Source organism: Orycteropus afer, unplaced genomic scaffold (assembly GCF_000298275.1).
Source record: "Orycteropus afer afer isolate SDZICR_OR568_19922 unplaced genomic scaffold, OryAfe1.0 scaffold00442, whole genome shotgun sequence".
Taxonomy (NCBI): Eukaryota; Metazoa; Chordata; class Mammalia; order Tubulidentata; family Orycteropodidae; genus Orycteropus; species Orycteropus afer.
The window spans coordinates 70,514-83,217 of NW_006922029.1; the positions used below are offsets into that span (position 1 = coordinate 70,514).

A 12,704-nucleotide genomic window follows, 5' to 3' on the forward strand; every position below is an offset into this window, starting at 1 on the left:
GTGAACCAACAACCTCTGGTTAGCAGTAACATGCCCTAGTCACCGTGCTACCAAAAACATATGTACAGAAATTGTTAAATTGGAAGCCAATTTGCTGTGTAAACTTCCACCAAAAACTTAGTAAAATATTATAACAAATAAATAAAGAAGCTAGTCACAGAAGACCACACATAGCATGATTTCCTTTATATAAAATGTCCCAAACAGGCCAATGCATAGGAAAAGAGCAGACTGGTGGTTGCCAGGATGTGAAGGGATTGCAGCGAGGGAAGGGACCGCTCACATCTATCTACAAGGTAATCTGTGAAGGCAGCCCTAGGAAACTAACACAAGGGAGAAATACATGTAAGAGCAATGAATGCTCATTTATAGTGACTGTTTTACAAGAACTGAAAGAACATTTACCTTCAAGTACATTTTCTCCCATTTCATTATCAGAATCACTGTCTTCATTATTCCTCAAAGCAGCCAGTTTTCTTTCATACGTCTTTATCTACAATGAAAAAAGGGTATTTTCCAGCTCTGCCCCATTTGCAACAGAAGCAGCATCTACATGAAATAATTCCTTTGTCCCACACCCACCTTGGACAATAGCTCACTGCTCCACTGCCTGACCCCTTTGGGAACACTGACTATACACTCCACGGCTTTATTCAATGTCTGCTGAATGTCTTCTAGGGCAGGGGTCATGGTGATGTTGGGAATGGCCAGCGTGATTCTTGCCTGGAAAATGGGCAGACTGTTCGGCTTCATCTTGGACACACTATTTCTGTCTGGGTTAACACAAAACAGAGAAAATTTAGTATTTTAAACCTAAAATTATCACATTTTACCCTGAATCATGAAAGTGCCTAGAACAAGTAGCTGGTACATAATAGAAGCTCCAAAAACACTTGTTGAATGAATAATTCACTCAATAAATGAAAACTAATGAATGACCCAGTTGTGTCAAGACCCAGAGCAGTTCCACGGACCCCAAGCCACTTTCTGCAGAATGCTCCTTGGAAGCAAGGATGGTAAGACTCTGTCTCATATACCTTGGACGTGCTATCAGGAGGAACCAGCCCCTGGAAAACACCATGCTTGGTGAAGAGAGGACCAACAAAAAAAAGGAAGAGCCTCAATGAAATGGACCCAGTGGTAGCAACAATGGGCCCAAACATGACCGTGACTGTGAAGATGGCACAGGACCAGGCAGTGTGGCACAGGGCACTGTAATTTCTCTATTAGTTAGAGCTGGCTCAATGGTATCTAACAACAGCATGATTTCTTGGCACACCCTTCATAAAGGCAACCCACTGTGTAAGATCAGAACTATGCAAACTGTTACCTAAAACCTTTAAAGATGATACTGTCCAAATAACAGGATGTCAACAAAGTAATTAAATGTAGAGTAAGTAACAAAAAATGAAAAACAAAATCATCTCAATAAGTCAAAATTTGAGCAAATAACCAATTTGAAATTTCAAATCAAATATATGTCTTTTCTACTAGAGAGTGTACAATCCAACCTCAGAGCAATTAAAAGTAGAAGGGAAATTAAAGTATCATCCATCCTTCATGTGTAAGGGGCTTTCAAAGTGCACTACACATAAAAGTACTAACAGAGAGAGAGACCAAGTATTATCTTACATAAGCTCGTGGACAATACCTATAACACAGAAAGTTGGGAGATACCTGTAATTTAATACTCTGCACATGGCATCTCATACTCAACATTTGGTAAGTTCTTAAAGTACCCCTATGTCAAAGAAAGAGACTATTCGCCATTCTGAATTGAATGGAAACATAACAAAACCTACTGCCAATCACAAAGTTCTTTCCAAAAGATTCCACTTCTACTTATCCATTTTTAATGAAATATTAAAGATGCTTTCCCTTAAACACCAACATTTAATAGAATAATAAAGAAAGATTTGATTATTATTTTTTCATTTTCATTTTCATTGTTTTTCTATTATTTTTTATTTAAAATTTAATGTCATAATGTCTCTCATCTTGATAGATTTTTGTTGGATCATCTGAGAAATACAGTGTCTGCCTGTGAATGGTTCTGAGAAAGAGATTGATGGTATTAAGAATGACGAAATCACATGGAAACCACTACACTGACACAAACAGCAAAATATTTTCTACTTTGGAGAGTGTGGTATCCATAAGATCTTACTTGTTTCATAAAACTGGCTAATAACCTAACAATTTAACAATAAAATTATCTTTTCTATATATTTTTAAAGGTATGCATTTTTTTTCTTCATTAATTATAAGAAATCTTATTACGAACAGTTTCAAAGTGACATTAACTTTCATGTCATTAACAAAAGCTAAGTGGCCTTAGGCAAATTAGTGATATGATCTACATCACATGATTGTCGGGATGATCAAAGGTCGTAACGTATATACTTATGAGGAACCACTCAATAAATGGTTGTTCTTGTTATGTGCTGTTGAGTTGGCCCCGACTCATAGCGACCCCGCCTTTAGTTGCCAAGGCAGTATCACTACGGAAGCAGATTGCCCAACCTTCCTTCCAAGGAGCGGCTGGTGGATTTGAACCACCAGCCTTCTGGTTAGCAGTCAAGTGCCTTAGGCACTTAGCTACCAGAGCTCCTCAATAATTGGTAGGACTTCTTAATTATTTAAAATTACAGGAATAGGCGTGCACACAAGCAGCCCTTGTGGTGCAAAGGTTAGGCGCTCGGTAACCAACCTGCAGCTCAACAGGAGACAGATCTGGTGATCTGCTCCCGTAAAGATGACAGCCTCTGGGGCAAGTCTACTCTGTCACATGGGGTCACTTTGAGTGGAAAATCAACTTGATGGCACCCACCACCACCACCACCGCAGCACACACACTCACACACACACACACACACACCAGCATCTCTGCCTGGGTAGACAGGGCACAACGGTGTGGCACTATTACCCCGGAAGTGAACAGTGTTGGAGGCATGAATGCGCTTGCGAATGGCCTCGAGTGCATTCCTGGTAACTTTCAGCAGAGCATCTGCATTTTGGTGGTTAAAATGAGAAAGCAGCTCGCAGGCTTCTTCCTCTGACACCTCGGTCTCCTTCTTCTTCCTCTTGATCACGGTCAAGGGCAGGCGGCCATCTCCGGTTTCACCAGCATTAAACGGAGATGGCAGGATGTCGGACTTCCTTTCTTCTTTTTTCTCTGTTATAAGGCATGTGAGAGAAAGAAAGAATGACCAGAGAGAGGCACACACAAGACAGAACCACACACTGCAATTAAATATATGGCTGCAATTAAATAAACCATTGCAATGAAAGGGAAGAACATGAAGGTAAATTACCTGTGATTTAAAATCACTTAAATGCCAGGCTTTTTAGAAATGAGGCCACCAAAGGGTAGAAGAGGAAATTGGGGCACGAGATGAACTGTCGATCTCTTCTCCTCAATGTAAGGAAACACCAAGGAGACAGAGAAAAGCAACAGTGGCAGGTTCTGGTGCCCCCTATCTTCAAACTATGGCCACGGAGCCTTGAGGAAAAACATCCCCTCTCTGCATCTCGGTGTCCTCATCTGTCCTGTAAAATGTTTTCTCGAGTCGAAAGGCTTTCCAAGGGGACTTCCAATCCATGACACATCCTACTCTACTGGTAAAGTGAAATAAAGTCCATTCCCATATCAAAATACCAGGAGAACAAACAAGAGCCAATGCACAGTAAATATGTATAAAGTTTAACAAAAAATAATAGGAATTAATGACATGTAGCTCATTTCAATATAATCAGAACCATAATTTCAGATTTATATATATCATCATAAAATTGAAAATGTTTATAGAACTGTGAAATTAACAGCTATGTTGAAAATTGAATTTTAGTTTCCACCAAATGTGCTAGACAAGTAAGTTCTTTCCATGATTGTATGTCTTACCTGAACTTTCACTTTTTGAATCAATCTTATTCTCACTGGACACTTTTTCACTTTCTTCTTCAGATGGAACTTCCACATCGAGCAACATATTTATTAGTTCATTGACAGCTTCTTCTACTAATGAGCTTTTAAAATGCAGTATCTGAGCACCATTTACACAAAGGTCCTATCAGGAAAAAAAAAAAAAAATAGTGTCATATTTGTTTATCTAGCTCTTGCGAGCACATCAGTAGCAGAAGCAGTAACCTGGGTCCAGCCTCCAGGTGAGGTTACAGCCTCCAGGTGAGGTTACAGCCTCCAGGTGAGGTTACAGCCTCCAACGATGCTTGGCCACACTGTTCACCCTATTATGCACTGAACTGTGTCCTCTCAAAACATGTATTGAATTCCCAGCCCTTGTACCTGTGGACATGATCCTATTTGGAAACATGGTTTCTCTTTTGCTAGATTAATGAGGTCATACCACAGCAGGGTCGATCCTCATCACTTCTGATTCATAAAAAGACCAGAACAGACACAGAGACACACAAGGGGGAAGGCAGTTTCCACGTACGGTTCATCTACAAACCAAAGATGCCAAGGAACCAATGGACGTGGCTGCAAGGAAGGAGTGAACATATCCAAGCCCCTGATCTGGACTTAAAGCCTCCAGAACTGTAAGAAAATAAATTTCTGTCCTTTAAAGCTACTCACTTGTGGTATTTGTGTTACAGCATCACTAGGGAACTAAGAAACTAACCCAGGGCAGTTCTGTAGAGGAATATGTTAAATAGAAGGGGACCGCATGAAGCAACATGGACGCACCACTATTGTACAGGCTTCCCCAGCAGCAGAGACAACAACCCAGAAGCCATCAGTAGCCTCTCTTTCCATGAAGCTTTCTTCATCTCACACAAATCTGTACTGTTGTTGTTGTTATCTGCCATGGAGTCGGACCCAACTCATAGCGATCCCTCCTTGGGTTTCCGAGGCGGTATCACTACGGAAGTAGATTGCCCAACCTTCCTTCCGAGGAGTGGCTGGTGGGTTTGAACCGCCAGCCTTCTGGTTAGTAGTCAAGTGCCTTGTTGTTGTTGTTAAGTGCTGTCGAGTCGTTTCCGACTCATAGCGACCCCATGCACAGCAGAACAAAACGCTGCCCGATCCCGCGCCAGCCCCACAATCCCTGCTATACTTGAGCCCATCATCACAGCCACTGTGTCAATCCATCTCGTTGAAGGCCTCCCCCTCTTTCGTTGACCCTCCACCCTACCAAGCATGACATCCTTCTCCAGGGAATGGTCCCTTCTTACAACATGACCAAAATAGGTGAGACAAAGTCTGGCCATTCTTGCTTCCAAGGAGCATTCTGGCTGCACTTCCTCCAGGACAGATCTGGTAGTTCTTTTAGCAGTCCGTGGTACTTTCAGCATTCTCCGCCAGCACCACAACTCAAAAGCATCAACTCTTCTTCGGTCTTCCTTATTCATTGCCCAGCTCTCACATGCACATGAGGCGATTGGAAATATCATGGCTTGTGTCAGGCACACCTTAGTCCTCAAGGAGATATCCTTGCTCCTCAGCACTTGATACAGTTCCTTTGCAGTTGACTTTCCCAATGCTACACCTAATGTCCTGACTGCTGGTTCCGTTGGCTCAAGTGCCTTAGGCACTACATTATCAGAGCTCCCCCTATCATTATCTCCTAATTACTTTCAGAGATATTCTGTTCCCCTTCAAGAAGGCTTCCACTGCCCCTACCAGGAGAAGCTGAACACAGATGACACAAGTGATCCACCTTCTTACACACACACTGGCCATGCCAGTGCTGACACTGGGAAGGCATGATCTTCAAATGCAACTGGCTTCCTAAGGCTACCTAGGAATCATTCTGCATGGCCATCATCATTTTCCTCTACCTGGCCCCTAAAGAGCTGTGTCGTCAAACCTTGGTGTCCTCAAATCTTGACACCATCCTCCTCCATCACACTCAGTAAATGAGCTTTCTTTCTTTCTATAACACAAAGGAAATCAAGCTTATCAGTTTTACTAAAGGTCATGTCATGAAGACTCATCCAACTCCTTGAACCTTGCCTTCACTTGGAAGTCATATATGATTCCATTACTACCTTTACTTCCTTCTGTTTCAGTAATTGCAATATTTCTCCTCCTATTCAAAGACAATCCCATGGCTTAAGTTCTGAAACACAGTCTATCCTAATTCCCCATTAACATGCTGTATAAACTACTCCTTCCTCCTCTCGCTCTCTACTTGATTTTCCCCCTCAGTGTATGGACATACTCAGTGAACTTCACCTCTACATCTTCCTCCAGCTACCATAACAGCCCACTTCTATCTCAGGGTCTTTGCACTTGCTGTTCTCTCTGCCTGCAGTGCTATTCCCCAAAGATACCCACCCAGCTTGCTACCTCACTTCCTTCTTGTCAAATATAATTACAGAAGTCATCAGCAACCATTGACAAAATAGCAACTTCTTGTCACATATGCTTTTTCTGCATTATCCTCTTACTTTTTCTCATTGGACTTATTACCATCTGAGGATTATTTGTTCATTGGGGTTTGGTTTTATTTTTCTGTATCCTCCACTTGAAAGTGGCATCTGTGATGGCAGAATTTTGTCTGTTTATTCACTGCAGTCATCCCAGCAATGGTTTGTTGTAGGATCTCCCCAAAAAATTACTGAAGAAATAAATGAATTATGGAAAGTAAATCATATCCAGAAATGTTCATTTATATTAGTAGCCAAAAAGTAAATTATAATTAGTTCCCATAATTTTACCTATTACATTAAAACTTTTTAAGTATAATAAAACAGTGTTGGTTGGAAAGTAGTGAAATTGGTACTACTGTGATGCTCATGGCATTTTAACTTGGTATCACCCTTTCGAAAAGCAATTTGGCTACAAGTATCAATAGTTAGTCAATAAAGACAAACTCTTTGATGCAATAATCTTACTTTGGGAGGATAATAATCCTAAAGTGGAAAAATATATATATATATATATGATATATAAATATGTTCATTGTAGCTCTTTTCAAAATAGGAAAACTTTGAAAGCCATTTAAATGGCCAGCAATAAGGAACTGAGAAGCTTAACAAAACATTATGCAAGTAGCATTAAAATGGTGATTATAAAAGCCATGTGGCAACATGAAAAATATTTTATGAAGAAACATAAACAGGGATTTAAAAAAAAAAAAAACTACCCAAAATCTATTCATGTACAACAGCTATCATAGCTTTATTAAAAGGCATGTGATTTGCAATGACTCAAAATTCCAATAAAGGTGGAGTAACTGATAAAAATGTTATTTTGTTCATCTCTAAAATATTCTGAAATTTACTTTTAAACTTACAATAAATACATTTTATAAAGCAGCCATCAAAATAAGGGTACTATCTAAAACTATGGAACCAGATGATTTCTCAAGGAGGGTTGGGGGACAGGGGGATGGAGAGAGTCAAAAAAAAAAAAATGAACAGAAGGATAAGGGGGAATTTCAGGTCTAGCCACAGTTAGTAAATGCAGAGGGAGGGAATTGGAAATTTGTAAAATCTCTAAATTAAATTTCGACTATAAAAATAGAACACAAACAGAAGATTACCACATGTGTAGAGAAGGGTTACCTCGCAGCCCTAAGAGGGCTTGCAAGGTTGCCGTTGGCTGGCCTCTGGGAACCTGGATCTCAGGACTGCTCCCTAATGGTCCTTACTTAGACCATTCTCTAACTGATGAGGATGACAGACTGTGCTTAGATGGCTAGCAAACAGTGTGACTTATGCTGAACACACTTATGCTTTGTTTCTGGGAGTCTAAACGTTTGGCATGTGCCAGCCAGAGGATGCCTATGTGACCACACTCAATGAAAACTTTGGTCTCTGTGTCTCTAGTGGGCTTCCCTTGGCAGAAACGTGGCGCACATGTTGCTGCATTTTCACTGCTGGAGGAAGAGTGTGCTCTGTGTCCCATCGTGACAAGGGAGAACGTGAAGAAGACTGCCCAGGGATTTCTCGAGACTCCACCACTTTCTTTCACTTACGAGCCAGCTGTAACTCCTGGGTCACATCTCAGCCCTGAGTCTAACTTCAGGTGGAGTTCAAGTCCTTCTAGTAAATCTCCAAACCTGGCATGGTTTCAGAGAACCCCGACCAAAAAACCAGTTGCTGTCCAGTTGGATACTGCTCATGGTGACTTCATGTGGGTCACAGTAGCACTGTGCTCCACAGGGTTTTCTCACAAGGTGATTTTTCAGAAGTGAATCAATAGGCCTTTCTTCTGAGATACCTCAGGGTGACTTGAGCCAGCAGCTTGTCAGTTAGCAGCTGAGCACATTAACCGTTTATACCACCCAAGGTCTGGGGACTCAGATTAAAAAAAAAAAAAAACCTGCCATTGAGTTGAATCAGACTCATAGCAACCCCTCCTTGGGTTTCTGAGGTGGTATCACTACCAAAGTAGATTGTGCAACCTTCCCTCCAAGGAGTGGCTGGTGGGTTTGAACCACCACCTTTCTGGTTAGCAGTCAAATGCCTTAGGCATGACGTTTCTGGACTCAGATACACTGTATTAAAATCATCACTGAGGAGTTCTTATAATCAGGAAGAACTTCATGGAACCCTGCTTCCAGGATCTTATTCCAGGTTCAGGAAAGAAAGCATCACATATGCAAATACTTTTGGGAAATAATGGGTTCAAGAAAGCTCAGTGCACTATTTTTCAGGAGACCTAACTTAACTATGCTAGCATGTACTGTATCTGTAACAGGGGGAGGAATACAGCATGTAGTCTTTAGGCTAGCACTTTACACTCAGACCCCAACTTTCCCAGCATGCCTAACAATAGCCCAAAACTGTATGCCATGGAACACCAGTTTGGGAAACAATGCCCTACAGAAATGTTTAAATGAGAAATTTTGTCCAGATGTTGTTTAAAAGAAATGTTTCATTAAATTAACCTTAGCTTACTAGAAGCTCATGTGCAAAGTAGCTCTATTTGTAAAAAAAAAAATAGAAATGTTGTGTTCCATGACAATTTCCTTCCTACTAATCTGGAAAGAGGTGAATTATTGCTTATATCTGAGTGACCATTAAAGACATTACTCTTCATTTTCAAAGTACTGTCAGAAGTTCAGCTTTTGGATCTTAGCAATCACAGAGCAATCACAGTTAGAGAAAAGGTCTAATTTAAGCTCCATAAAATGGCCTCTCTTTAGAGAAATTAATCACAAAAATACTTTAAAATAAAAAATGTCAGTCTTCTAATTATTAACTAGGAGGTCAGGTGGCACAGTGGGTAAGGCATGTGGCTACTAACCAGAGGGTCGGTGGTTCAAACCCACCAGCTGCTCCACAGGAGGAAGATGAGGCAATCTACTTGCATAAAATTTACAGCCTTGGAAACCCAACAGGCGTCACTATGAATTGGAATCAACTTGATGGCAGTGGGTTTTGTTTTTTTGGTTTTAATCATTAACTACCTGTGATATGCAGATGGCATAACCTTGCTTTCTGAAAGGGAAGAAACCTGAAGCACTTACTGATGAAGATCAAACACTACAGCCTTCAGTATAGATCACACCTCAACAGAAAGAACACAAAAATCCTCACAATTAAAGAACACAAAGGTCCTCACAATTAGACCAATAAACAACACAATGATGGGTGGAAAAAAAAACTGCAGTTGTCAAGGATTTCATTTTACCTGGTTCCACAATCAATGCTCACAGAAGCAGCAGTCAAGATATCGTACTGCACTAGGCAAATCTGCTGCAGAAGTCCTCTTTAAAGTGTATAAAGGCTAAGACGTCACTTTAAAGACTAAGGGGCACCTGACCCTATGTTCAGGAGCCTGCTATGTATGTCAAAGCTGAACAAGGAATTTGGAAGAGCCAAGAAGAATGATGCCTTTGAATCATGGTGTTGGTGAAGAATGCTGAATGTACCATGGACTGCCAGAAGAACAAATAAATGTGTCTCGAATGAAGTACAGCCAGAATGTTCCTGAGACTTGAGGATGATGAGACCTCCCCTCTTGTACTTTGGTAATGCCATCAGGAGGTACCAGTCCCTGGAGAAGAATATCATGCTGAGGAAAACAGAGGGTCAGCAAAAAAGAGGAAGAACCTCATTAACATGGATTGACAGAGAGGCTGCAACAATGGGCTGAAGCCCAGCAAAAACGGTAAGGAGGATGGAGGGCCAGTCAGCGTTTCTTCCTGTTGTACACAGGGTCACTGTGAGTGGGAACCAATTCAACAGCACCTAACAACAGCAGCAAATGACTTTCGTAGGAGTCCTTGGGTGGTACAAATTTTTAAGTGCTTGACTATAAGCCAGCAGGTTGGCGGTTCAAATTCTACTCAGAGGTGCTTCAGATGATAGCCTTGAAAATCCTATGGAGCAGTTCTATTCTGCATACATTGAGTCACCATGAGGTGCAATGAACTTTATGGCTACTAACGATAACAACAACGACCTTTGTCATTTGGAGAAACTCATCACAGGTAAGTGGGTCCTCCTGGGGGAGCTGGCAGAGAGGCGTCCTACTCATTTCTTCTAGAATGGCGTCGATACGGAATTCAATCAAGTCATTGACCCTGTCCAGCAGCAACTCCAGTTCCTCTTTGGAAAAAAATAAAAGTAAAAAGAGAGAGAGAGATTAGAGCATTTTGTTTTAAATAAAAATGAATGCACAATTAAACAATTGTAGGTAAATGAGGATTAAAGTTACTCAGTTTATTATTAGTTTACACGATGTCCACTAGGCATGTCACTGTTCATTCTTCCTTTTCTCACATTATTCTTTAACCAGTGTCCTACCAGCGGCCCCAATCCAAGAAGCTGCCAGAAGAAGCCAGGGCCAACAGCCCTGATCCAGGTAAGGGGAGGGAGGGAGAGCCCTCACCCAGGCAGTGAGCAGGAAGCAGCCAGGGCCAAGGGCCGGAACAGGTAGGGGAAGGCCAGGAAGTGGGCGGAGAGGTTTAGAACAACTAAGGGGGATGAATTTGTCTGTCAATTTGTCCTATTGTGGTGGCTTGCATGTTGCTGTGAGGTTGGAGGCTGTACCACCAGTGCTTCAAATGCCAGCAGGGTTGTCCATGGTGGACAGGTTTCAAAGGTGCTTCCAGACTGAGACAAGACTCAGGAGAAGGAAGAGGCCATCCACTTCTCAAAGAGTTGGCCAAGGAAAACCTTATGAATAGCAGAGAAACACTGATACATTACTGGAGAACTTTATGAATAGCCCTGAAACACTGTCCAATACAATGTCAGAAGATGAGTCCCTCGGGTTGAAAGGCACTCAAAATATGGCTGGGAAAGAGCTGCCTCATCAGAGTACAACTGACCTTAATCATGTGGATAAAGTAAAGTTTTCAGGACCTCTATTTGCTGACATGGCATGAGTCAAACTGAGGAGCAACAGCTGCAAACATCTATTAATAATCAGAACATGGAATGTACAAGATATGAATCTAGGAAAATTGGAGGCATTTGTGAGCTAAAATGGGCTGGTTCTGGCTATTTTGAATCAGACAACCATATGATCTACTATGCTGGGAATGACAGATTGAGGAGGAATGGAATGGCATTCATCATCACAAAGAGTGTTTCAAGATCTGTCCTGAAGTACAATGCTGTCAGTGATAGAATAATATGCCTAAAGCATTTGAGTGCTAACCAGAAGCCTGCTGGTTCAAACTCATCAGCCACTCCTCAGAAGGAAGATAGGGCAATCTAGTTCTGCAGTGATACCACCTCAGAAACCGAAGGAGGGGGTCACTATGAGTCAGGTACACCTCGATAGCAGTAAACAACAACAAGAAAAGCCAGTTAATACTAACTACTATTATTCAAGTTATGCACCAACCACAAAAGCCAAAGGTGAGAAAATTAAAAACTTTTACCAACTTCTGCAGTCTAAAATTGACTGACCATGCAATCAAGATGTGCTGATTATCACTGGTGACTGGAATGCAAAAGTTGGAAACAAAGAAGAATCACCGGTAGGTGGAAAATTTGGTCTTGGTGATAGAAACGACACTAGAGATCTCATGATAGAATTTTGCAAGACAAACAAATTTTTCATTGCAAATTCTTTGACAACAACACAAATGGCAGCTATACTTGTGGACTGCACCAGATGCTCTGCAGAGCAATCAGATTAACTGCATCTGTGACAAGAGGTGACGGAGAAGCTGAGTATCTTCAGCCAAGACAAGGCCAGGAGCTGATTATGGAACAGAACATCAAATGTTCATATGCAAGTTCAACCTGAAATTGAAGACAATTAAAACAGTCCACAAGAGACAAAATATAACCTTGAATATAACCCTCCTGATTTTAGAGATCATCTAAAGAACAGATTTGATGCATTGAACACCCATGACTGAAAACCAGATGAATTGTGGGATGACATAAAGAATATCATCCATGAAGAAAGCAAAAGGTCATTAAAAAGAGAGGGAAGGAAGAAAATACCAAAATGGATGTCCGAAAAGACTCTGAAACTTCCTCTTGAATGGAGAGTAGCTAAAGCAAATCGGAGAATTGACAGGATAAAAGAGCTGAAGATTTAAAAGAGCAGCTCAAGAAGACAAAGTCAATTATTATAATGAATTGTGCAAAGACCTGGAGTTATAGAGCCAAAAGATAAGAACACATTCGGCATTTCTCAAGCTGAAAGAGCTGAAGATAAAATTTAAGCCTCAAGCTGCAGTATTGAAAGATTCTATAGGCAAAATATTGAATGACACAGGAAACATCAAAAGAAGATGGAAGGAATTCACAGAATCCCTGTACCA

At 41.2% G+C, this 12,704-nt stretch overlaps 1 protein-coding gene across 1 annotated transcript in view; it reads right to left on the reverse strand.

The window, feature by feature from the left end:
- Positions 1–12,704, reverse strand: part of DNAH5 (dynein axonemal heavy chain 5) — a 148,469-nt gene that overhangs the window by 62,853 nt on the left and 72,912 nt on the right. Inside the window, exons 16-20 of the mRNA XM_007954200.1 lie at positions 10,379–10,524; positions 3,902–4,067; positions 2,927–3,175; positions 583–773; positions 406–493 (exon numbers count right to left, since the gene is read on the reverse strand). Of these exons, the coding sequence (XP_007952391.1) occupies positions 406–493; positions 583–773; positions 2,927–3,175; positions 3,902–4,067; positions 10,379–10,524 (840 nt within the window). The remainder of the gene's footprint in view (positions 1–405; positions 494–582; positions 774–2,926; positions 3,176–3,901; positions 4,068–10,378; positions 10,525–12,704) is intronic.